Source organism: Oncorhynchus nerka, linkage group LG4 (assembly GCF_034236695.1).
Source record: "Oncorhynchus nerka isolate Pitt River linkage group LG4, Oner_Uvic_2.0, whole genome shotgun sequence".
Lineage (NCBI taxonomy): Eukaryota > Metazoa > Chordata > Actinopteri > Salmoniformes > Salmonidae > Oncorhynchus > Oncorhynchus nerka.
In genome coordinates, this window is record NC_088399.1 from 75,928,833 (window position 1) to 75,953,710 (window position 24,878).

Genomic DNA, 24,878 nt, shown 5'->3' on the forward strand with positions numbered 1-24,878 from the left:
TATGTTGGAGGTGGCTTATGGTAGAGAAATTAACATTAAATGATCTGGAAACAGCTCTGGTAGACATTCCTGCAGTCAGCATGCAAATTGCACGCTCCCTCAAAACTTGAGACATGTCTTGCATTATGTTGTGTGACACAACTTCACATTTTAGAGTGGTCTATTATTGTCGCCAGCACAAGGTGCACCTGTGTAATGATCATGCTGTTTAATCAGCTTCTTGATATGCCACACCTATTTGGTGGGTGGATTATCTTGGCAAAGGAGAAATGCTCAATGACAGGGAGGAAAACAAATTTGTGCACAAATTTGAGAGAAATACAAAAAAAATTGTGGACCATTTCTGGTATATTTTATTTCAGCTCATGAAACCAACACTTTACATGTCGCATTTATATTTTTGTTTAGTATTGAACACCACCACTCTACTTCACCGTGATTGTTGTAAATGAGTTTTCCAGTACTAATAACAATGAATGAATATAGTGTTATATGCCGTATATAACGCACATGTGTTTTATGTGTTAAATCTTGTGAATAATAATAGTTTTGCATATTCAATCAAAAGACTGTTTAGTCAATAAATGACATAATTATACATATCAATGTAAGAGATAAGGAGTGTAACTCAGTGGACAACGTTTTTGTTAGAATAAGAACATAAACAACCAGTATGAGCATAGTGATGTAGAAACCATATTGAGGCACTAATGCTGTTTTTTATTAATTTAAGCAATTGAAAGTTCTCTGAAGTAAGAAGCAGGAAACGCTTCTGACCACAAAGACTGTTTAACCTCTATCCCTTCCCCCTGTTCCTCCTTCCCTGTCTCCATTCCAGCAGTGGGTATATTGATCTTTTCATAATTCCCTCACTCACTGACCACTCTGAAACCACTATCCATTTCCCTTTGTCTATAGTCATTTAGAAAAATAACACTAATTCAACTTTAACACACAGACAAAACATTAACAAGACTCTTAAAAGTGAACTATGACTTGTTCTTCTCATTGAGAACAGGGAGAGAGAAAGAGAGAGTGGAAGAGAAAAAGAAAGAAGGAGAAAGATTTGAGCAAAAAAGTTGATAATCTATTTCATGAATTTGGTGGAAAATCTTTACCATTAGAATGGTTACATATTCAACATTATCTCACAATCCATTATTACCTAGGAAGAAAGGTTTAGACTATAGTTAGCGGTGCTACATGATACTAGTAATCTAAATACATGGTGATGAAGAAGCTCCAAGTCCAGCTGACATGACAATCACATGACGTGTAAGTTTGATCTAACTTACTCAGCAAATTGTCAAAGACTCCAGCTACCCAAGTCATAGACTGTTGTCTCTGCTAGCGCATGGTAAGGGGTACCAATACACCAAGTCTGAAACCAACAGGATCCTGAACAGATTCTACCCCCAAGCCATAAGACTGGTGAATAGGTAGTTAAATAGTTAACCAATAGCTGCCCAGACTATCTGCATTGACCCTTTTGCATGAACTCTTTTGACTCGTCACATACGCTGCTGCTACTATTTATTATTTAGTTTCCTAGTCACTTTATCCCTACCTATATGTACATATCTATCTCAGTTACCTCGTACCCCTGCACATCCACTCCGTACTGCTACCCCGTGTATGTAGCCAAGTTATCGTTACTCATTGTGCATTTATTCCTTATGTTATTATGACTTGTTTTCTCTCTGCATTGTTGGGAAGGGCCCTTTAGTAAGACTTTCACTGTTAGTCTACACCTGTTGTTTACAGAGGACGGCAGCGTAGCCTAGTGGTTAGAGCGTTGGACTAGTAACCGGAAGGTTGCAAGTTCAAATCCCCGAGCTGACAAGGTACAAATCTGTCGTTCTGCCCCTGAACACGCAGTTAACCCACTGTTCCTAGACCGTCATTGAAAATAAGAATTTGTTCTTAACTGACTTGCCTGGTTAAATAAAGGTTAAAAAAAACGTGACAATTAGATTTGAACTACATACATTATGCTTAGTCTACATGTGAGGAGCTTACCCCCCCTCTGGGCAGAGACATCAATTCAATGTCTATTCCACATTGGTTCAATGTCATTTCATTGACTACATCAGGGAGAAATAGCTGTGTTCAAGGGCTAGAGAGGAAAAGTGTGTGAGGAGCTTACCCCCTCTGGGCGCAGACATCAATTCAATGTCTATTCCACATTGGTTCAATTTCATTGACTACATCAGGGAGAAATAGCTGTGTTCAAGGGCTAAAGAGGAAAAGTTTTAGCTATTATGGAAGATCATTGTTCATTGTTAGTACTAGTTTGGTAGCTGGTTAAATAGTAGCAGACAGCAGGGTAGCCATTTGGTTTTGGAGCTGGAAGGATAAGCATCGGATAGAACTAGAAGACTAATTCATTGTCAGTAGCTGAGAAAGGTGACTGGTTGTCATTTGTCAATAGCTAGACCAGGAGTACCAATAGTTTGTAGGATTTTGAAAAACTAGCTATAGTACCAGAGGTCTAACAGGTAAGTAACAAGTTCAGTCTCCTGAGGAAACTAGTTGGTTAGGGTTAATATTAGGGGTCAGCGGTTAGAGGCCAGAGGTCCCAGCCTCTACTTGAGGCTCTTCTCTTTAGGCATTTTGTTAGGAGGCAGGAGTAGTTCTGAGTCCTCCTGGGGCCCCGGGCCCTTCATCGCCATACTGGCCCCTACCATAGCTGGATAACTCCTGTTCCTCCTCATCCCCTCTGGTCCAAAGGGCGACCCGGGCCTCCGTAGCCCACCCAGAGGCCCCAGGAGGGGGCTTGGTCCCCCGGTTACACCCCCTGGTCCTGGAGGACACCCAGCCACACCCAGGCGCCTCACCTTGTCCACCAGGTTGAGGTTATGAACTGTGACACTAACATCTGTCTGGCTCTCACAATCTCTCCCCCTCTGCTGCCTCCTGCTCCGGCTGCTCCCCATCCCCCCCGCTACTTCCTTCAGAATGGACCGTGCCGGCTTGGAGGCCAGGAAGTTGTCATAGGAAGGAGACTTGAAGTCGAAGCCCGCGGGGGTGTAGGTCCCCGAGGATGGGGGGTCGTGTCCTGTGGGGGAGTTGGGGGGAGTGGAGGGGCGGAGGGAGTCGTGGTGGGGGGCTGGGTGGAGGTTAGGGGTGATAGAGGTACTGAACAGCACCCCTCCGCTCCCCACCCCGGGCCCGCCAGCCCTGTCCCAGCCCTGGGTCTGGTGGTGGTACATGGCTGCAGAGATGCCTCTCTCCTGCAGAAGGCGCACTAATCCCAGAGAGGTACTGGTGGTACGTGTGGCTTCCCTGAAGAAAGGGGAAATCATATACACACACGGGCAGGTGCACACACACACACACACACACACACACACACACACACACACACATACACACACACACACACACACACACAGACAAAGTCATGGGAATGAGACGTAGTAGATAGAGTCAATCTATCAAGTTTTATATATGTGTGTGTGTGTGTGTGTGTGTGTGTGTGTGTGTGTGTGTGTGTGTGTGTGTGTGTGTGTGTACCTGAGGTTGGTAGAGGACTCAGAGGGTCGTAGTAGACTCATCCTGCGGGGTGTATGACAGGGCGTGGCAGCGGGAGTGGCCAGGATAGATGATGTCATCACACAGGATGACGAGGACATGCCGGGGTTAACACTGGAGAGGAGCCATAACAACACCATTTGAAAAAGATGGGCAGAGAACATTGAGACTGCACACTGCAACAATTGTGATCTATTAGATAACGTGTGGACAGAGAACAAGTGTACACTTTAGAGAGAAGAGGGAGAAGAAGGAGTATGGTGGTAGAGAAGGAGGAGAGGGAGGTGTATGGTGGTAGAGAAGGAGGAGAGGGAGGTGTATGGTGGTAGAGAAGGAGGAGAGGGAGGTGTATGGTGGTAGAGAAGGAGGAGAGGGAGGTGTATGGTGGTAGAGAAGGAGAAGAGGGAGGTGTAGGGTGGTAAAGAAGGAGGAGAGGGAGGTGTAGGGTGGTAGAGAAGGAGAAGAGGGAGGTGTATGGTGGTAGAGAAGGAGGAGAGGGAGGTGTATGGTGGTAAAGAAGGAGGAGAGGGAGGTGTATGGTGGTAGAGAAGGAGGAGAGGGAGGTGTATGGTGGTAAAGAAGGAGGAGAGGGAGGTGTAGGGTGGTAGAGAAGGAGGAGAGGGAGGTGTAGGATGGTAGAGAAGGAGGAGAGGGAGGTGTAGGGTGGTAGAGAAGGAGGAGAGGGAGGTGTAGGGTGGTAGAGAAGGAGGAGATGTAGGTGTATGGTGTGTCTCTGTACCTGGGTGTGACGCGGGTCAGCTCATCAGTTGGGTGTAGGATACGACAGGTAGTAAAGGTGTAGGTAGAGCTGGTATGGGCCATGCATTTACCTGGGTAGTACACCGCTGAAAACACAAAGACACAAACACACAGAATAGTCTATCTGTTCTCCTCTACCTTTCCTGGCTGGAAAAGTGGCAGTGAACCACTGAACCACTCAGTGAACCACTCAGTGAACCACTGAACCAGTGTGTATATGATTGAACCAGTCAACCACTTAGTTAACACTAAAACACTATCTTTCTGTTTATCTATTTCTATCACTCTCTCTATCACTTTGAATCGCTCTCTCTCTCTCTATCACTTTGAATCGCTCTCTCTCTCTCTATCACTTTGAATCGCTCTCTCTCTCTCTATCACTTTGAATCGCTCTCTCTCTCTATCACTTTGAATCGCTCTCTCTCTCTCTATCACTTTGAATCGCTCTCTCTCTCTATCACTTTGAATCGCTCTCTCTCTCTCTATCACTTTGAATCGCTCTCTCTCTCTCTATCACTTTGAATCGCTCTCTCTCTCTATCACTTTGAATCGCTCTCTCTCTCTATCACTTTGAATCGCTCTCTCTCTCTCTATCACTTTGAATCGCTCTCTCTCTCTCTATCACTTTGAATCGCTCTCTCTCTCTATCACTTTGAATCGCTCTCTCTCTCTCTATCACTTTGAATCGCTCTCTCTCTCTATCACTTTGAATATAAATGGTTAAATATTCTTAGTATCTAACATGTTGTTGTAGCATCTATCATAGTATCTGTATGTGCATATAGAAACATACCTGCAGGATCAGTGTTGCTTAGGTGAGGGGAGGGAGAGGGGGCTGAGGGTGAGGCGAGGTGGCTGGGGGGAGTAGAGGGGTAAGGAGGGTGAGGCTGAGGGGGGAGGGCGGGGGAGGCAGAGGCTGAGGAGGTGGGGAGACTCTGGAAGTACTGCTCTCCTGGTTCATCCTCCTCGAAACCACCCCATGGATACACCTGCAACACCCAAACGTACACACAAACACACAGGTTATTCCATATTCACACACACCCATGGGAAACACACACACACACACTTACCTGTTCCAGCTCTAGTTCCAGAGGCCTGAAGCCTTTAGGTACAACCCCAGGTCTAGCATCCAGGATCACTCCTAAGTGGGGCTGAGCCAACTGCTGCCAGTGGTGAAGGGTCGCAGAGCCTGGAGACGACAGGACCAAGAGAGAAATGCAAAGGGTGAGAGAAACATATTACATACAAGCACAGGCACACACACACACACACACACACACACACACACACACACACACACACACACACACACACATTATCACAATTTGCTATATATGGTTAAACATTTGAGAGAAGTGAGGAAAGTGGGTGTGTTTTATTGTATTGCATGAAAACATCTCAACTGTAGACAATGGTTAAAGCCATAACAGTAAAGCCCAACACAAAGCTAGGGAGGCTGCAGAGAAAGTTGATACTGCAGAGAAAATGAAAAAACACACACAGGCAACAGAAGTGAAAGAATGAAGAGAGCAAAAGAAGAGAATGAGGTCAGGTTTTTATTGAAGATGCAGAGTAAAAGTTGAGTTAAACAGAAGATGAAAAATGAACAAAGGATTTCATTAAAATGAGTAAATGAGATGAAAGAAATTAAAGTATTATAACAAGAAAGAAAGTAGCAGAGTGGAAAAAAGTACACCAAAACAGATGGAATAGTGAACTAAAGAGAAAATAATGAGTTAGACTCAGACATCTCACATATTTAATGTTACATCAAAATGTTATCATGTTGTATGTTTCTCCCCTCACCAGCAGAGGGTAGCAGCAGCACAACAAAACACCACACTGCTCATGATTAAACTTCTATTTTAGTTGATCCCCAGCCAACCTCTAGGCTGAGGGTCTCTATAGTAGGAGTGTTGTGAGGTGGAGAGGCCTGACTTACGATGGTGATGCATCAGAGACCAGAAGGAGTTAAACAACATTAAAGATACAGGACGCTCTCCTCTTTCTATCCCTTCTTCTGTTTCTCTCCCCTGTTCTACCTCTCTAGCCCATCTCCTCCCTCGCTCCCTCTCTCTATCTAGCCCCCTCTTTTTGCTCCAACTTCTTCTCCCTCTCTCCCTCTCTCCTCCAATCTTTTCCCCATCCCTTCCCTCTCCCTCTCCTTCTCTCTCTACCTCGCTCCCTCCTTCCACATCTCGCTGCCATTCCCTACCTCTCTCCCACGGCTTGGCCAGTCCCTCCCTCTCTTCCCTCTCTCTCTCTCTCCTCCACCCCATCCTTCTCTCCTCTCCCCTCATCCCCACCTTTCTCTTCTCCTCTCTCCTCGTCCCCCTCTCCTTCTCTCCCTCACCTTCCAGGGGTTTAACGATCTGTAGTTTGTCGGGGAGGTATGGTCGGGAGGCCCACAGGTGTAATGACCCCAGAGACATGATGCTATCTGAGGGTGTCATCCCACCCCCCTGCCCCCCATCCTGCGCAACTCCTCCTCCACCTCTCCTCCTCCCTCTCTCCTCCTCAAAGAAGCGTCTCTCGCTCAGGTTGTTCTGGCGGCGCAGGGACAGGCGGCGTAACGCCAGCCTCAGGTCCTCAACACCGGCTGCTTTCTTAGCACGGGCGTCCACACTAAAGCCCAAACAGAAATAGATAAATATTACTAGACTGATGCACAGAAATAGACTATTTAAAAAATGAACCTGGTGAATATGAAAATCTTGTTCTAATTTCATTTTAATATGGTTCGTTAGATTTTAAACATTTCTTCAGGCGAGATCTGGTAAACTGTACAACTATACTGTGTCAAAGACAGGCTGGAACAATCACAGGTTCAGGTATGCACGACTTACCTGTCCTGATTGTCTGCTGCTGACTCCATGAGCATGCTCTGTTGTCGGTTGTCAAGGGTGACACCGTCACCTCTGACATCCCAGCTAATGCTACCAGTCATGGGTGTGGTCCTGCCACTTGAGTGAGCGGAGCTAAGAGACGACGCCTGATTGGATCCCGGGATGTTGGCGTTGGACGGGATTGGAGAACGCTGCCGGACCATCTGGTTGATGTTCTTCACTGTCTCAAACACACGCTTGTGGTGCACCCTGTTCACACACATAAAATGAAATAGGCATGAGTGTAGGCAAGTATGGTAGCTATGGGTATATATTATGAGTATAGGTGAGTTTATGTTACTATACAGTATTGAGAAAGATTAGAATAGTGTTATAAACTAATAGAAGCGCGTGTACTTCTGTTCCTCGCACTCAGGGTCATCCAGACTCATCTCCTTCCTCATCGTCCCCTCTATCTCTGCTGCCAGGGAGTCCTGCCGTACACACACACCATAGACACACACACCATCAGCTCTATGATATACAACTACACTCTCAAAAGGAGATCGCTCTTTTGAGAGTGTACGTTCTGATAACCCCTACCACACACATACCATAGGGTAGAGACCCAGAGGATGGAATCTGCGTGGTGTTCCAGCAGGATGGTTTCTGTTCCTCAAGTACTTCAGCTCTTCCTGAGCCTCATGGAGCATCTCTATACACTCTGAATATTTATCATCCAAATCTGTTAGCTAGAGAGAAGGAACAAAAGAGAGCAGGCTTGATTACTTTTTCTCATTGGCAAAGTATTCATGAGGTGTAGGTTGGCAAAGGGGTAGGGTGTGAGTCAAACCTCGACTGTGAGTTGTCTCTGGGCATCTTTAGCTGCCCCTAGGTGCTGAGAGAGCTCCTCATTCTCCACTGCGAACTGAAGAAACACACACACACTCACAAAGAGTATTGTACTGAGTATATACCACATTGCATGCAGTGTATTACTGAGGGTAAAACATGGGTATGCGTGTCTCACCGACTTGGCTTTCTTCTGTAGGTCAACTATTTGAGAGAGCAGGTGTGTGATCTCCTCCTGCTGTCGCATGGCGTCCTCTGTCTTCCGAGCCAACTCCTCCGCTATGGTGTTTATCTGCAGACTGGACTGTCCTGGAGAGGGGAGAGGGGGGATTCATTAGGTGTTTATCTACAGACTGGACTGTCCTGGAGAGGGGAGAGGGGGGATTCATTAGGTGTTTATCTGCAGACTGGACTGTCCTGGAGAGGGGAGGAGATTCATTAGGTGTTTATCTGCAGACTGGACTGTCCTGGAGAGGGGAGAGGGGGATTCATTAGGTGTTTATCTGCAGACTGGACTGTCCTGGAGAGGGGAGAGGGGGATTCATTAGGTGTTTATCTACAGACTGGACTGTCCTGCAGAGACTGTCCTGGAGGGAGAGGGGGATTCATTAGGTGTTTATCTGCAGACTGGACTGTCCTAGGGGATTCATTGTGTTTATCTGCAGACTGGACTGTCCTGCAGACTGAGACTGTCCTGGAGAGAGGGGGATTCATTAGGTGTTTATCTGCAGACTGGACTGTCCTGGAGAGGGGAGAGGGGGATTCATTAGGTGTTTATCTACAGACTGGACTGTCCTGGATTCATTAGGTGTTTATCTGCAGGAGAGGGGAGAGGGGGATTCATTAGGTGTTTATCTGCAGACTGGACTGTCCTGCAGACTGGACTGTCCAGGAGAGGGGAGAGGGGGATTCATTAGGTGTTTATCTACAGACTGGACTGTCCTGGAGACAGGAGAGGGGAGAGGGGGGATTCATTAGGTGTTTATCTAGACAGACTGGACTGTCCTGGAGACAGAGAGGGGAGAGGGGGATTCATTAGGTGTTTATCTGCAGACTGGACTGTCCTGGAGACAGGGAGAGGGGAGGAGAGGGGGACTGTCCTGGAGAGGGGAGAGGGGGATTCATTAGGTGTTTATCTGCAGACTGGACTGTCCTGGAGAGGGGAGAGGGGGGACATTAGGTGTTTATCTGCAGACTGGACTGTCCTGGAGAGGGGAGAGGGGGATTCATTAGGTGTTTATCTGCAGACTGGACTGTCCCTGTGAGACTGGACTGGAGAGGGGGATTCATTAGGTGTTTATCTGCAGACTGGACTGTCCTGGAGAGGGGAGAGGGGGATTCATTAGGTGTTTATCTGCAGACTGGACTGTCCTGGAGAGGGGAGAGGGGGATTCATTAGGTGTTTATCTGCAGACTGGACTGGAGAGGGGAGAGGGGGATTCATTAGGTGTTTATCTGCAGACTGGACTGTCCTGGAGAGGGGAGAGGGGGATTCATTAGGTGTTTATCTGCAGACTGGACTGTCCTGGAGAGGGGAGAGGGGGATTCATTAGGTGTTTATCTGCAGACTGGACTGTCCTGGAGAGGGGAGAGGGGGATTCATTAGGTGTTTATCTGCAGACTGGACTGTCCTGGAGAGGGAGAGGGGGATTCATTAGGTGTTTATCTGCAGACTGGACTGTCCTGGAGAGGGAGAGGGGGATTCATTAGGTGTTTATCTGCAGACTGGACTGTCCTGGAGAGGGGAGAGGGGGAGGTGTTTATCTGCAGACTGGACTGTCCTGGAGAGGGGAGAGGTGTTTATCTGCAGACTGGACTGTCCTGGAGAGGGGAGAGGGCAGACTGGACTGTCCTGGAGAGGAGAGGGGGGATTCATTAGGTGTTTATCTGCAGACTGGACTGTCCTGGAGACTGGACTGGAGAGGGGGATTCATTAGGTGTTTATCTGCAGACTGGACTGTCCTGGAGAGGGGAGAGGGGGATTCATTAGGTGTTTATCTGCAGACTGGACTGTCCTGGAGAGGGGAGAGGGGGATTCATTAGGTGTTTATCTGCAGACTGGACTGTCCTGGAGAGAGGGAGAGGGGGATTCATTAGGTGTTTATCTGCAGACTGGACTGGGAGAGGGGGGGATTCATTAGGTGTTTATCTGCAGACTGGACTGTCCTGGAGACAGGGAGAGGTGTTTATCTGCAGACTGGACTGTCCTGGAGAGGGATTCATTAGGTGTTTATCTGCAGACTGGACTGTCCTGAGAGAGGTTTATCTGCAGACTGGACTGTCCTGGAGAGGGGAGACTGTCCTGGAGAGGGGAGAGATTCATTAGGTGTTTATCTGCAGACTGGACTGTCCTGGAGAGGGGAGAGGGGGATTCATTAGGTGTTTATCTGCAGACTGGACTGTCCTGGATTCATTAGGTGTTTATCTGCAGACTGGACTGTCCTGGAGAGGGGAGAGGGGGATTCATTAGGTGTTTATCTGCAGACTGGACTGTCCTGGAGAGGGGAGAGGGGGGATTCATTAGGTGTTTATCTGCAGACTGGACTGTCCTGGAGAGGGGAGAGGGGGATTCATTAGGTGTTTATCTGCAGACTGGACTGTCCTGGAGACATTAGGTGTTTATCTGCAGACTGGACTGTCCTGGAGAGGGGAGAGGGGGGATTCATTAGGTGTTTATCTACAGACTGGACTGTCCTGGAGACAGGAGAGGGGAGAGGGGGGATTCATTAGGTGTTTATCTACAGACTGGACTGTCCTGGAGACAGGAGAGGGGAGAGGGGGGATTCATTAGGTGTTTATCTGCAGACTGGACTGTCCTGGAGACAGGAGAGGGGAGAGGGGGGATTCATTAGGTGTTTATCTACAGACTGGACTGTCCTGGAGACAGGAGAGGGGTGATTCATTAGCTGCTCTGGCAACATTATTTTAAATTCATGCCAAAAGGGGCATATTTTAATTGATAGAAAATGATGGAGAGCATAGAGAGTGCGAGAGAGCGAGAAAGAGCTAAAGAGGAAGAGAGAGAGAGAGGAAGAGAGGAATGCTCAGGAGGTATGGATCATGAGGAAAGAAAGAGTATAAGAGTATAATACTCCTCCACTCACTGAGTTCTTTAACACAGTCGTTGACCAGCTGTTGTTCCTTCTCTTCGTAGGTCTCAGTCTCAGTCTTCAGATTACAGGCCTCTGAGCGGAGGGATAGGTTCTCTTCCTCCAGCTCTCTGAGTTTCCTCTGCATAGAGTCAGCTCCAAATCCTGACACACCCAGCAGCTTACTCCGCTTACTCCTAGATGTAGAGAGAGAGAGAGAGAGAGAGGGGAGAGGAGAGAGAGAGAGAGAGAGAGAAAGAGAGTGGGAGAGAGAGAGCGGGAGAGAGAGAGAGAGAGAGAGAGAGAGCGAGAGAGAGAGCGAGAGAGAGAGCGGGAGAGAGAGAGGGAGAGAGAGAGGGAGCGAGAGAGAGCGCGAGAGAGAGCGGGAGAGAGAGCGGGAGAGAGAGAGAGAGCGGGAGAGTGAGAGAGAGAGAGAGGACAGCAGCACAATTAGACCCAACCAAATCATGAGAAAACAAAAAGATAATTACTTGACACATTGGAAAGAATTAACAAAAAAACAGAGCAAACTAGAATGCTATTTGGCCCTACACAGAGAGTACACAGCGGCAGAATACCTGACCACTGTGACTGACCCAAAATTAAGGAAAGCTTTGACTATGTACAGACTCAGTGAGCATAGCCTTGCTATTGAGAAAGGCCGCCGTAGGCAGACATGGCTCTCAAGAGAAGACAGGCTATGTGCTCACTGCCCACAAAATGAGGTGGAAACTGAGCTGCACTTCCTAACCTCCTGCCCAATGTATGACCATATTAGAGACATACGTATATCCCTTAGATTAAACAGACCCACAAAGAATTCGAAAAAACAAATCCAATTTTGAAAAACTCCCATATCTATTGGGTGAAATACCACAGTGTGCCATCACAGCAGCAAGATTTGTGACATGTTGCCACAAGAAAAGGGCAACCAGTGAAGAACAAACACCATTGTAAATACAAACCATATCTATTTATTTTCCCTTTTGTACTTTAACTAATTGCGAGAAGAGAGAGAAAGAGAGAGAAGAGAGAGAAAGAAAGAGGAGGGGGTGAGAGAGACAGAAAGAGGAGGGGGTGAGAGAGAGAGAAAGAGGAGGGGTGAGTAAGCGGAGTAGGAGTAAGCGGAGTAAGCTGCTGGGTGTGTCAGGATTTGGAGCTGACTCTATGCAGAGGAAACTCAGAGGGGGGGAGACAGAGAGAGAGAGAGAGAGAGAGAGAGAGAGAGAGAGAGAGAGAGAGAGAGAGAGAGAGAGAGAGAGAGAGAGGAGGGGGTGAGAGAGTGAGACAGAGAGAGAAAGACAGTCAGGAATAGTAAACACACAGACAATACTAACGTAGGTGAGCCAGTAGTAGAGTCCTCTTCACTCTCCTCTGATGCATTGGTGTAGAACTGCAGCAACTCATCCTTCAGGTTCAACTCATGATGCAGCTGGGCCACCTGAGAACACACAGATCACTGAGCTGGTGATGCAGCACTAGCACTCAGTGTTGTTTACTGATATCAAAAACAAAATACCTATAACAGTGGATCTTTAAAAGTCACGTTTATACTACTGAAAAAATATAGCCAAAATGTATTTTAAAAACCTGACCAATGACACCTAACTTTGCAACATTGGCAAAAAACAGAGCTGGGTTTATGCATGAGGAACTAGTGCCCTTGTAACTCAGTTATTGTAAATGCATGTGTGCTCTTCTGTGACCCAATGTCTCTCTCACCTCCTCTGTGATGTGTCCCACTTGTACCTCCAGGTAGTCATTGTGCTCTGTGAGCGTTCTGTTCTTCTTGAGCAGTGATTGGCCGATCCGGGCAGCCAACTCCAGGTCCCTCTCTTTCTCCTCCAGCAGACGTGTGACAGCATCGATGTCATTGTAGGTCTTCGTCATCTGGCCCACTCTGTCTGCACATAGCACTGTGGATGGAGAGAGGAGCTAGAATAAACACACAACTGACTTGACACACACTGTTTATTTTTATTTATTTATTTTATTTTTTATTTATTTTTTTACCTTTATTTAACCAGGCAAGTCAGTTAAGAACAAATTCTTATTTTCAATGACGGCCTAGAAACAGTGGGTTAACTGCCTGTTCAGGGGCAGAACGACAGATTTGTACCTTGTCAGCTCAGGGGTTTGAACTTGTAACCTTCCGGTTACTAGTCCAACGCTCTAACCACTAGGCTACCCTGCCGCCGTTCTTACTCTTTATAGAGAAGAGTAAGAACACATTGATCTCTGATGTTAACCAATAGCCATAACCTCAACATATCCTTAACCATACCCCTAACCCAAACCCTAAATGACACTAATTTACTTGCTAATCAATTGGAATGATATTGTCCATTTCATCCTTTACAGCACGGCCTAGTGAGAACCGGGGCATAGTGGTGCGCGGGTCGGCTGATTGTTTACCCGCTCCTGCCCGCAATTGCTAATAATCAATCCACAAGCACCCAACTATCAGAGGCTATATGTGATAAAGTGAAAATCTGATGCCCGATCCCGAGACTAACCTGCTAATACAGAACAGTCAGGCACGTAAAAATGTGTTTTTTTAACAGGAGTGCAGGTTTTTTGTTTGCCTAATTTAGATATAGTGCCTTCAGAAAATATTCACACCCCTTGACTTTTTCCTATTTTTGTTGTGTTACAGCCTGCATTTAAAATGGATTACATTGAGATTTTGTGTCACGGATCTACACACAATACCACATAATGTTAGTGGCATAATGTTTTCAGAAACGTTTACAAATGTATAAAAAATGAAAAGCTGAAATGTCTTCAGTCAATAAGTATTCAACCCCTTTGTTATGGCGTGCCTAATTAAGTTTAGGAATAAAGGTTTGCTTTAAAAGTTACATAATAAATTGCATGGGCCTACAGTGTTAAACACTGTGCAATAACAGTGTTTAACATGATGTTTTATAACTACCTCATCTCTGTACCCCACACATAATTATCTGTAAGGTCCCTCAGACGAGCAGTGAATTTCAAACACAGATTCAACCACAAAGACCAGGGAGGTTTTCCAATGTTTCGCAAAGAAGGGAATACTATTGGGGAACTGTGGGGGGGGGGGTCTTGGAGGGCTGGTGGCCTGGCGGTTGGGAGGTTGAGCCGGTGGCTGGTGGGTCGCTGGTTCGGGAGTCTGTTAGACTAATGTCTAATGTGATGTAGATGTTGAGCGGCTTCATTGCAAGTAGATTGTATGTTTTAAATATTCAATGAAAATCCATTCTTTAAAAGGACAGGCAACGTCCTCTGTGAAAACCTGGTTCATTCTGCTTTCCACCAGACACTGGGATATTAATTCACCTTTCAGCAGGACAATAACCTAAAACACAACGCCTAATCTACACCTGGGGTTGCTTACCAAGTAGACAGTAAATGTTCCCGAGTGGTCGAGAAACAGTTTTGACTTAAATATACTTGCAAATCTATGGCAAGACCTGAAAATGGTGATCAATGATCAACAACCAATTTGACAGAGCTTGAAGAATTTAGAAAATAATATTGGGCAAATGTTGCACAATCCAGGTTTGGAAAGCTCTTAAGAGACTTACCCAGAAACACTCACAGCTGTAATCACTGCCAGTGGTGATTCTAACATGTATTGACTCAGTAGTGTGAATACTTCATTTTTAATAAATATGAAAACATTTCTACAAACATGTTTTCACTTTGTCATTATGGGGTATTGTGTGTAGATTGGTGAGAAAAAAACAACAATGTAATCCATCTTGAATTCAGGCTGTAACACAACCAAATATGGAAAAGGTCAAGGGGTATGAATACTTTCTGAAGGCTGTACATGTACGTTTCTGCTCATAATTTACAACATTTTGGTAGACTATTTGATAGTCAACGTGTCTATAATTAGATACATACAGCTTCTCTTCTGTCCTTATATGTTGCCCTAGAACACTAATAAACCCTTGCTCACCAGAATAATGTCAGAAATCAATAGAATTAAAGCTTTAATGTAGTTGCCATGGGTGAAATGTTCTCTGTCATCTCTGCTTCTTTCGCAGACCAAAGACGATTAGGGACCGGGGAGAATAATTCAATAACAAAACAAAAAATGTAAAGATTCTCTGTGCAAAACCTCGAAATGACACCAGTTTGACCAGTTGTAAGGAAACAGAAAACTGTGAAAACGACCCAACATGTTTCTGATAAGATTTCAGTTTGGATGTATATTTTATGTGGTTGAAATAATATCATCTTTTATGATGCTGATAAAGAAGCCCCTCTACAGACGGTATCTATTTGCATTCACATTCTCTTAAGATGCTGAAAGAAATCAGATTTCTCCACTCATGTTCCCAGTCTAAATGTTGCATATATTTGGTGTATAATTTTACTGAAAGAAATGGTTAATTCTGCAGGAGTTAATATTAAGGCTATGTGAGAGGTTACAGACCTACATTCAGTGTCCAGATGTCAGTTTCCATTTAACCCATCTGAACAGTAAGCTACAGTTCCCTTGATGTGACATAGGCCTATTTGAAGACCCCATCTTGTGACTGTCAAATTTGTATTGCGCCTCACATTCATCACACATAACATAATCACCAAATCTTCCTCAAACATGACTTTTCTGGCCCTCCCTTGTCTTTATTTTCAACTCTCCATTGTGCAGCTTTTCTCGTATTGAATTAAACTCAACACCACAGACACATTGTCCTTTTTGCCTCCATGGATCGACGTTAACTTTTTTGGCCCATTACCAAAAATATTTTCCGATTGCCGTGTAGGCTATTTTGCGCATGTAAGCTTAGGCTTCAGCACGAATGCCAGATAGCCTAAAACAAGAAGAAGAAAAAGTCAATGTGTAGCCTATAGATATATTATTGCACAACAATGATACCTTTATGGATTGAAGGTATTGTTTTCTCTTTATTCAGACCGCCCGCAAGCCACCCGCCCTTCATCCACACAATATTTCATTACCCTAAACCTGCCCCAGATGATGAGTCAACCCGTGCATCACTACTGGGGAATACTTTTCCTGGAACACCCTGAGGGTTCAGACAAGGGGACTATTTTCCATGCCGCACACGGCTGATGTGCTCAATAGGCCTGAAGCTGATATTGATCAAAACTATAATTATCAATTTAATTAGTAATGACCTAGAAACTCACTAAAACATAACATAGCCTCTTCTAAATCAACCATCTTTACAATAAACTTCTAACTAAATTACAGTTAGAGCTAGAGCATCCATAAAATACAATGCTTCTTTAGCTTCCTCAACCTCCAATAGACAGACACTTCCTAAAACCTGACATTCTGTCATTAAACCAAGTACCAAAACAAACATGCATCGAGACGCTGAGAAACTGAGACATATGATGTAAGGGAGTGTTTGTGAGCCTGAGGGTAGACAGGTCACACTGAACCAGCTCAACATCCCACAGCTCCATCAGTTCCTCTTTAAACCTATCATAACACATTATTAAACATTATTATAAACTGGCTGGTTCGAGCCCTGAATGGTGATTGGCTGAAAGCCGTGGTATATCAGACCGTATACCACGGGTATGACAAAACATTTATTTTTACTGTTCTCATTATGTTGGTAACCAGTTTTTAATAGCAATAAGACACCTCAGGGGTTTGTGGTATATGGCCAATATATCACGGCTAAGGGCTGTATCCAGGCACTTAGCGTTGCGTCATGCATAAGAATAGGCCTTAGCCGTGGTATATTGGCCATATACCACACCCCCTTGGGCCTCATTGCTTAATTATACACATACTAACCTTTACTTCTCTGGAGCCACAACAAGAGAGTCAACTATGAGCGGAAAACAAGCTACACTTAAACACATTACAGACAAATCTCAAATATGAGCCTGAAGCACCATTCTCTCTACACAATACAGAACTAAATCCCTTAATGATAGGGTCTTACAATCTCTCTACAACAAACTGAAAAACAGGTTTACACTTAACACAACTCTCACCCTCTTTCTCTCTAAATGACTCAGAAAACAAAGACACCCTTCTCTCACACACACAAAAACAAAGACACACACACACACACACACACACACACACACACACACACACACACACACACACACACACACACACACACACACCAGTGTTACCCTCAGTTCCCTCCTCATAGCACCAGTCCTCCAGCTCACATCCATCCCCTTTAATTCTCTCCATCCTCCTCATCCTTCTTTCCTCTCATTCCCTCCCTCTTCTCCTTTCCATAGTGACAGTACTTAGGTAAGAGAGTCACACACACACACTCTAGTGTACTGCTGAGTGAGAGCTGTAGCTGAGATAGCATACTGATTGGAGGGGAGGAAGACAGAGGGAACCAATCAGAGATTGTAAAATCAGGGACAGACCCTCCTCCATTCCCAGTCACACCCACTGTCATGCCCACAGGCCATCTCAATAGAGTAAACACAAACACACACACACACACACGTATTCCCCCTCTGTCTAAGGACAAAGAGCATCCATCCACCTATATAATCACAGTTAAGCTTCCATCAACACACACACACACACACACACACACACACACACACACACACACACACACACACACACACACACACACACACACACACACACACACACACACACACCTCATCCCACAAGACCAAAACAAGGCTGAGAACGATTGATTGGACTTCCCCCTGGTGGTGTAGACCATGCCTGGGCAATTATTTCCCATGGAGGGCCACATTAGGATATATTTTTGCCATAGCGGGCCAGAATCATATTATAGGATCATACATCATGTGTATGACTGTGTTGACAGATATTGTAAATCTACTGTAAATCACATCCAGATGTGCTACTTATTTTACTTTTTTAACATGCACAGAAATAAACCACATCCATGTTCTCCTTTTGGTAGGTATTTTCATTATTAAACATGCAATGAACTACACAGAGGGAAAAGTACACTGTGCATTCAGCACCATGGACAGAACTCTTGTTAATAACGGCTATGCACAAAAGCACAAGAAAGAGAGAACTCAACATTACATTTAAACTACTCAATCAGTGTGAGGAGTGAAGTCTCTAATGGGCATTGACTAGAGGAGTGAAGTCAGGTAGTTTCTGACGTCACTACGAACAGGACTGCTGAGAGGTGAGAGTCGGTAAGAGATGATCTGTGTCTTGACTTGTTATATTTCATCACTAAAAATGTCTGTTCAGATACATAGGTTGACCCAAACAGTACAAACATCTTCTGAGCATGACTACAAATCTTTGTTCATCGAGAGATGCATGTGCCTACACCAGGCCTGGGCAAAGTCCGGCCCGGGGCCGTATGCGGCGAGCGACTGATTCAGCACGGCCCACTTAATCTTGCTCAGATCACATAATGCATTTTCCAACACTTTGAAATCTTCAAGACGACGAGAAAACTCACCGTTCAAAGCACGCAGCAGTGATGTATACTTCTCCTGCTGGTCATCTGATAGGGAACAGACTAGTAGTGTCAGAAGGTGGGTGAGATTGTTGGCTTCTACTTGGTGGGTCAGTAGGAGTAATTTTATCTTGAAGGCTTTGACAAGGCTGTACATCTGATGTACAAAAAGGCCCTTCTCTTGTTGTTTGGAATTCAGTTCATTCATGAGGTCCATGATGTCCACGGTGAAGGCAAAATCAGCCAACCATTCTTTATTCTTTTTTTCATTTGCAAAAACTCAGCAATCTCCGACTTCAGGTCCCACACCCTTTTAAGCACCTTCCCCAAACTCAGCCATCTCATGTTTGTGTGGTAGGGGAGATCTGCACCTTCCCCAAACTCAGCCATCTCACATTTGTGTGGTAGGGGAGATCTCTTCCCAAACTCGTTTGTGTGGTAGGGGAGATCTGCACCTTCCCCAAACTCAGCCATCTCACGTTTGTGTGGTAGGGGAGATCTGCACCTTCCCCAAACTCAGCCATCTCACGTTTGTGTGGTTGGGGGGAGATCCGCACCTTCCCCAAACTCAGCCATCTCATGTTTGTGTGGTAGGGGAGATCTGCACCTTCCCCAAACTCAGCCATTGCACATTTGTGTGGTAGGGGAGATCTGCACCTTCCCCAAACTCAGCCATCTCATGTTTGTGTGGTAGGGGAGATCTGCACCTTCCCCAAACTCAGCCATCTCACATTTGTGTGGTAGGGGAGATCTGCACCTTCCCCAAACTCAGCCATCTCACATTTGTGTGGTAGGGGAGATCTGCACCTTCCCCAAACTCAGCCATCTCACATTTGTGTGGTAGGGGAGATCTGCACCTTCCCCAAACTCAGCCATCTCACATTTGTGTGGTAGGGGAGATCTGCACCTTCCCCAAACTCAGCCATCTCACGTTTGTGTGGTAGGGGAGATCTGCATGACCCGACTGTCTCTTCCAACAGTGAAACAAACTGCCTGTGGTTTAAAGATGTTGCTCTTATGAAGTTTACCACTTTAGTGACTGTATCCACAACATGGCTCATTTTCAGAACACATTTACAGAGTACCTCCTGATGAATAATGCAATGCAGGAAATAATTTTCTGACCTGGGTTCAGCTCAGCTACTTGATCTTGTATCCTTTCAAAAGGTCAACGTTTTTTTCCTGTCAAATTTGGACAGCCATCAGTGGTCACACTGGAAAACTTCCCAAAACACTGTCCCAGCTTTGCCACACACTTCCGAACCTCCTCCAATAAATATTTCACTGTGGTTGTGCTCTTCATTGACTGCACGCTCCTCTGTAATTTCAAAGTCTGGGGTTTTGCCTCGCAAGAATATCAACAACTGCGCCGTGTCACGTGCATCACCGCTCTCATCCAGGGCCAAGGAGAAATAGGTGAAATCCTTTACCTTGTCTTTCAACTGTTGTTCCATATTCTCTGCCATGTCCTCAACACGCCGTGTCACTGTTCGTCTTGACAGGGAAACATTTTCATACAGCTCTTTTTGTCGGGGCAAAGTATTGCTGCAGAGTCAATTAAAAATTATTTAATGAAATCGCCCCTAGCGAATGGCTTGCTACATTTAGCAATTTTGTGGAACAGTACATAGCTAGCTCTCGCAATTCGGTTGTTTGTTGAATGCAGTTCTGTGAAAAGTCCTTGCTGCTTTTGCAACTGAGAAAGCAATTCTTTCGATGCACTTGCCCTCTGCTCTGAAGATATATTCCTATAATAATCTGCATGCTTCATCTGGAAGTGTCGGGACAAGTTGTAGTCTTTCAAGACAGCGATTGTCACGTCCTGACCTTAGTTCCTTTTTTATGTCTCTATTTTAGTTTGGTCAGGGCGTGAGTTGGGGTGGGCATTCTATGTGTTCTATGTTTTTGTATTTCTGTGTTTGGCCTGATAGAGGCAGCTGATTGAGAACCATACTTAGGCAGCCTGTTTTCCCACTATGATATGTGGGTAGTTGTTTTCTGTGTCTGTGTTTTATCATACAGAACTGTTTTGGTTTTCATTTATTTCTCTTGTTCTTTTCTATTCAGTGTTCGGGTATATTTCATTAAAATATGGACACTTACCACGCTGCGCATTGGTCCGATCTTTCCTACTCCTCCTCAGAAGAGGAGGAAAACCGTTACAGCGATGCTCTCTTTGCACACTAAGCACACAGCTTTCCCTGATACCTCAATAAATACATATTTAGATGTCCACTCTTGCTGGAACACCCTACATTCATTGTCTACTTTCCTTTTACTTGAAATCTTTGAAAAACTGCCATTTCTAGCTAGCTACTATTTGTAACTGTGATGTGTTAGCAATAACAAAAAATAGAACTTATCAGGGGCTGCAGAGGCTCCTCGGTCTGCGTACCCACTACCATATCCCCACCTTGTGGCCCCCTCGTGACAGCGAAGAGAAAAATAAATCATTTAAAAGCTCATTTCCTGCAACTCTACACATCTTCCCATAGGGTGGAGGCACATTTTTGCAGTTTTTATATGATAACTGAGGATCGGTGGGCCCCAGCCCGGTTGGTAATACGACCATGTTTAGATAGCTGGCCGCTAGACAAACTTGCCAATCTAAAAAATGTTAGCTGACATAGGCTAATTAAGTTACTGCTGATGCACAACTAAATTTCGAAATTGCACCTTGTGTATTCTATTATTGTAACTCTCAACAGTAAGTTGAGACCCCGACTGAGTTCCAAAATAAATAAATAAATATATTATTACTATTATTTTATTTTATTTTTTTTTTTTACATTTAATTGGTCCGCCGGTCTACAAAAGGGCCAGCCAGTTGCCCATCTTCAACACTGACGGGTTTTTACACTCAACAGCTTCCTGTGTGTATCAAGAATTATCCATCTGTTGCCCTCCTCTTGCCACCGCTGGAAGTTCGTCACGCGGCCCATCTTGCGGTCCCTTTAGTACCTGGATACCAACAACCGAGCCAGGCTGCCAAGAGCTCAACTTATACAACGCTCTCTATAGAACTACTAAAGGAAAGTCAAACAGTGTGTGAGTGCGACTCCAGTTGTTGGCCAGTACATGCTGTAACCGTATGTTTTGTATTCCCCATGACTACAGACACTGGGGACACGCTCGACACAGCTCTGAGAGACTACACCAAACGCTAACACACAGCCGGACCGGTGCGCACCAAGACACAACCGGCGACCTGCCACTGACAACCGACCCAGCCATCACCCCCCCTGCAATTCTCTCTTGCTCTTCACATTCAACAAGAGTCAGACAACAACACAGTTACGCGAGGCACTGGTGGGTGTGGTGTCCACAGCCATGGAGGGAGCATATAAGTCCCCAGCGCCGCCGGGAAATGTTTGTTCCCTTGGACTGTTGGCGTTCAACAGTGAAAACGCCATTGAATCTGCTGGGGACTGGCATGCTATTAAGTGTATAATCTGCGACATGTTCATAGTTGTCACGGGGAAAGGTTCGATGGATACCTTCATTTGTAAAGAAAGGATTATTACTCTTCATGAAAAAATAAAACATTTGACCAAGTGCCTTGAACTGAATAAGAATTCCATGAGACCATCTGCATCTTTAAATGCTTGTATTATAATAATTTGGGTCCCTCAACCCAGCCTTATAAGGCTGCGTTGAGACATTGTGTCGCTGAGTTGTCATGCTTCGCCAAATGTACAGTTGTGGACTTTCAGACTTTCAGCACGCTTATAGGGAAGGACATTCAACAAGCACAGCACTTACACAAATGTCTGATGATTGGCTGAGATAAATTGATGCTAAAAAAATTGTTGGGGCTGTTATGTTAGACTTCAGTGCGGCGATTGACATTATTGATCATAGTCTGTTGCTGGAAAACGTATGTGTTATAGCTTTACACCCCCTGCTATACTGTGGATGAAGAGTTACCTGTCTAACAGTGTTCTTTAATGGAAGCCTCTCCAACGAAATCCAGATAGAATCAGGAATTCCCCAGGGCAGCTGTCTTGGCCCCTTACTTTTTTCAATCTTTACTAATGACATTCCACTGGCTTTGATTAAAGGCAGTGTAGTATGTCTATGCGGATGACTCAACACTATACACGTCAGCTACCACAGCGACTGAAATGACTACAACACTTAACAAAGAGCTGCAGTTAGTTACAGAATGGGTGGTAAGGAATAAGTTAGTCGTAAATATTTCAAAAACTAAAAGCATTGTATTTGGGACAAATCGTTCATTAAACCCTAAACCAACTAAAACTTGTAATGAATAATGTGGTAATTGAGCAAGTTGAGGTGACTAAACTGCTTGGTGTAACCCTGGATTGTAAACTGTCATGGTCAAAACATATTGATACAACAGTAGCTAGGATGGGAAGAAGTCTGTCCATAATAAAGTGCTGTTCTGCATTATTAAAAGCACTATCAACAAGGCAGGTCCTACAGGCCATAGTTTTGTCGCACATGGACTACTGTTCATTCGTGTGGTCAGGTGGAGCAAAGAGGGACTTAGGAAAATTGCAATTGGCTCAGAAAAAGGAAGCACAGCAGGCCCTTCGATGTACACAGAGAGCTAACATTAATAACATGCATCTCAATCTCTCCTGGCTCAAAGTGGAGGAGAGATTGACTATATCACTACTTGCATTTGTGAGAGGTATTGACATGTTGAATGCACCAAGCTGTCTGTTTTAACTACTGGCACACAGATCGGACACCCATGCATACCCCACAAGACATGCCACCAGAGGTCTCTTCACAGTCCCCAAGTCCAGAACAGACTATGGGAGGCACACAGTACTACATAGAGCCATGACTACATAGAACTCTACTCCACATGTAAGAATATTTTAAGATAATCCACAACGCAGAGGACTAGAGGACAATAGGGAATTAACAATCAATGGAAATAGTTGTTTTCCAGTTCAACATCTGGTTAGAATCTGTGTAGGGGCTTCAGTCCTGGACTCATAGCTACATGTGGCAAGATCTCATTGGTCTGAATAGTCTATACATTGAGCCTGAAACAGGATACTTGTTATTTGGCCATTGTCCCAATTTTACTGCAAGGAATTCTAATTGGTCAACAACAGGCTAGGGTTGGGGGCTATAAATTACATCCTGTCACTTTGTTCTGTGGAGAATCACTGAGGACAGGGAAGAATGAACATCTACTTCTCAGAATAACAGCTATGATCCGTTCCCTTTGAATAAGCCTATTTTTCTCCCCCTGATTTGCTTCGGGGTCTGTGTTAACAAAAACATCAACTGCTAACACACATCAACTAACTCATGCAAGCAGTTAAATTAGATTTAAAAAACAGATAAAAATGCACCTTATGGAACAGCGGGGACTGTGAAGCAACACAAACATCGACACAGACATATGCATACAAACACACAATAGCATACGCACCATACACACACGTACACATGGATTTTGGGTTGTGGATATGTGGTAGTAGAGTAGGGGCCTGAGGGAACACACTTAATATGTTGTGAAATCTGTTATGCAAAACTGAAAGCGCGAACCACCGCATTTAACCATGGCAAGGTGGCAATTGAGAGCCTCCTGTCGGGCTGTATCACTGCCTGGTATGGCAACTGCACCGCCCGCAACCACAGGGCTCTCCAAAGGGTGGTGCGGTCTGCCCAACCCATCCCCGGGGGCAAACTACCTGCCCTCCAGGACATCAACCACCCGAGCCACGGCATATACATTATACATTATACATTATACACACAGAGATCTAATATACTTGCTGAGTTATGCAACAGAGAAGATCTAGAACCTGTGTGGAAACTGTCATCTCCCCAAGCATTAGAACAGCAAAAACCCTACACTATACTGCACACATAACCGCCCTCACACACAAACACTTACAGAAGTATTTGAGCGTCTCCTCGATCTGTTCTGTGGTCAGGTCGATGCGTGCGTCTGGTGACAGTAGCGGTGTGTGTAGCCAGTCGTCATGGTCGTAACCGAAGACGGTGTCGGCACGTAACCGATACACCGGCAGCTGCTCCTCCAACAGACTGATGATCTCAACTTCTGGTAGGTCAGCAGTGTTACACACATCTAGAGGGGGGTTAAATCTGTACACTTTTTTATGAATGAGAAAAGTATCACAGCCAGAGAAACAGGAGACACATCACATCCTATAACTATTTTCTCATTCTTGTTAGTAGATACACACACACATTCATACGCACTCACACAGACTTACAAACGTACTCGCACACACACACCTACCAGTGAGGGTCTCAGCGTCCCTGCATGGTGGTGGTGGGGTGGGTGGCTCAGGCAGGCTCACATACTGCTCCTCCTCTCGGCTGGCCGGGCCGGGCTCTGGCTCTGGCTCTGGGTCCGGGGGCAGGGCGGGGGCTGGGGAGGCCAGCGTGGC

General features: G+C 45.2%; 1 protein-coding gene across 2 annotated transcripts; it reads right to left on the bottom strand.

Annotated features, from left to right (window-relative positions):
• Positions 1-330: 330 nt before the first annotated feature.
• LOC115128601 (trafficking kinesin-binding protein 1-like) lies at positions 331-24,878 on the bottom strand. 2 transcript variants are annotated; one of them, XM_065017834.1, is made up of 16 exons: positions 24,728-24,878; positions 24,359-24,553; positions 12,785-12,978; positions 12,400-12,503; positions 11,078-11,259; positions 8,152-8,282; positions 7,975-8,049; positions 7,736-7,873; positions 7,539-7,615; positions 7,143-7,391; positions 6,650-6,921; positions 5,367-5,485; positions 5,087-5,282; positions 4,274-4,379; positions 3,517-3,648; positions 331-3,285 (listed from the first exon to the last, which is right to left on the bottom strand). In XM_065017834.1, the coding sequence occupies exons 3-16, from the start codon at positions 12,950-12,952 to the stop codon at positions 2,586-2,588; spliced, it is 2,649 nt and encodes an 882-aa protein (XP_064873906.1). In that variant the 5' UTR covers positions 12,953-12,978; positions 24,359-24,553; positions 24,728-24,878; the 3' UTR covers positions 331-2,585. The 2 variants fall into 2 exon arrangements, with proteins under 2 accessions (XP_064873906.1, XP_064873905.1); XM_065017833.1 differs by lacking the exons at positions 24,359-24,553; positions 24,728-24,878 and adding an exon at positions 17,183-17,286.

What these genes read in the sequence shown, in the direction of transcription:
- LOC115128601 (XM_065017833.1), bottom strand. Translation starts at nt 17,255, where the DNA reads ATGAGGAGGATGGAGAGAATTAAAGGGGATGGATGTGAGCTGGAGGAC. An exon ending in TCTACTACTGGCTCACCTAC is followed by an intron (nt 11,260 to 12,399) that starts GTTAGTATTGTC and finishes CTCTACATCTAG; the next exon opens with GAGTAAGCGGAGTAAGCTGC. An exon ending in GAGTCCTCTACCAACCTCAG is followed by an intron (nt 3,286 to 3,516) that starts GTACACACACAC and finishes CCCTTTCTTCAG; the next exon opens with GGAAGCCACACGTACCACCA.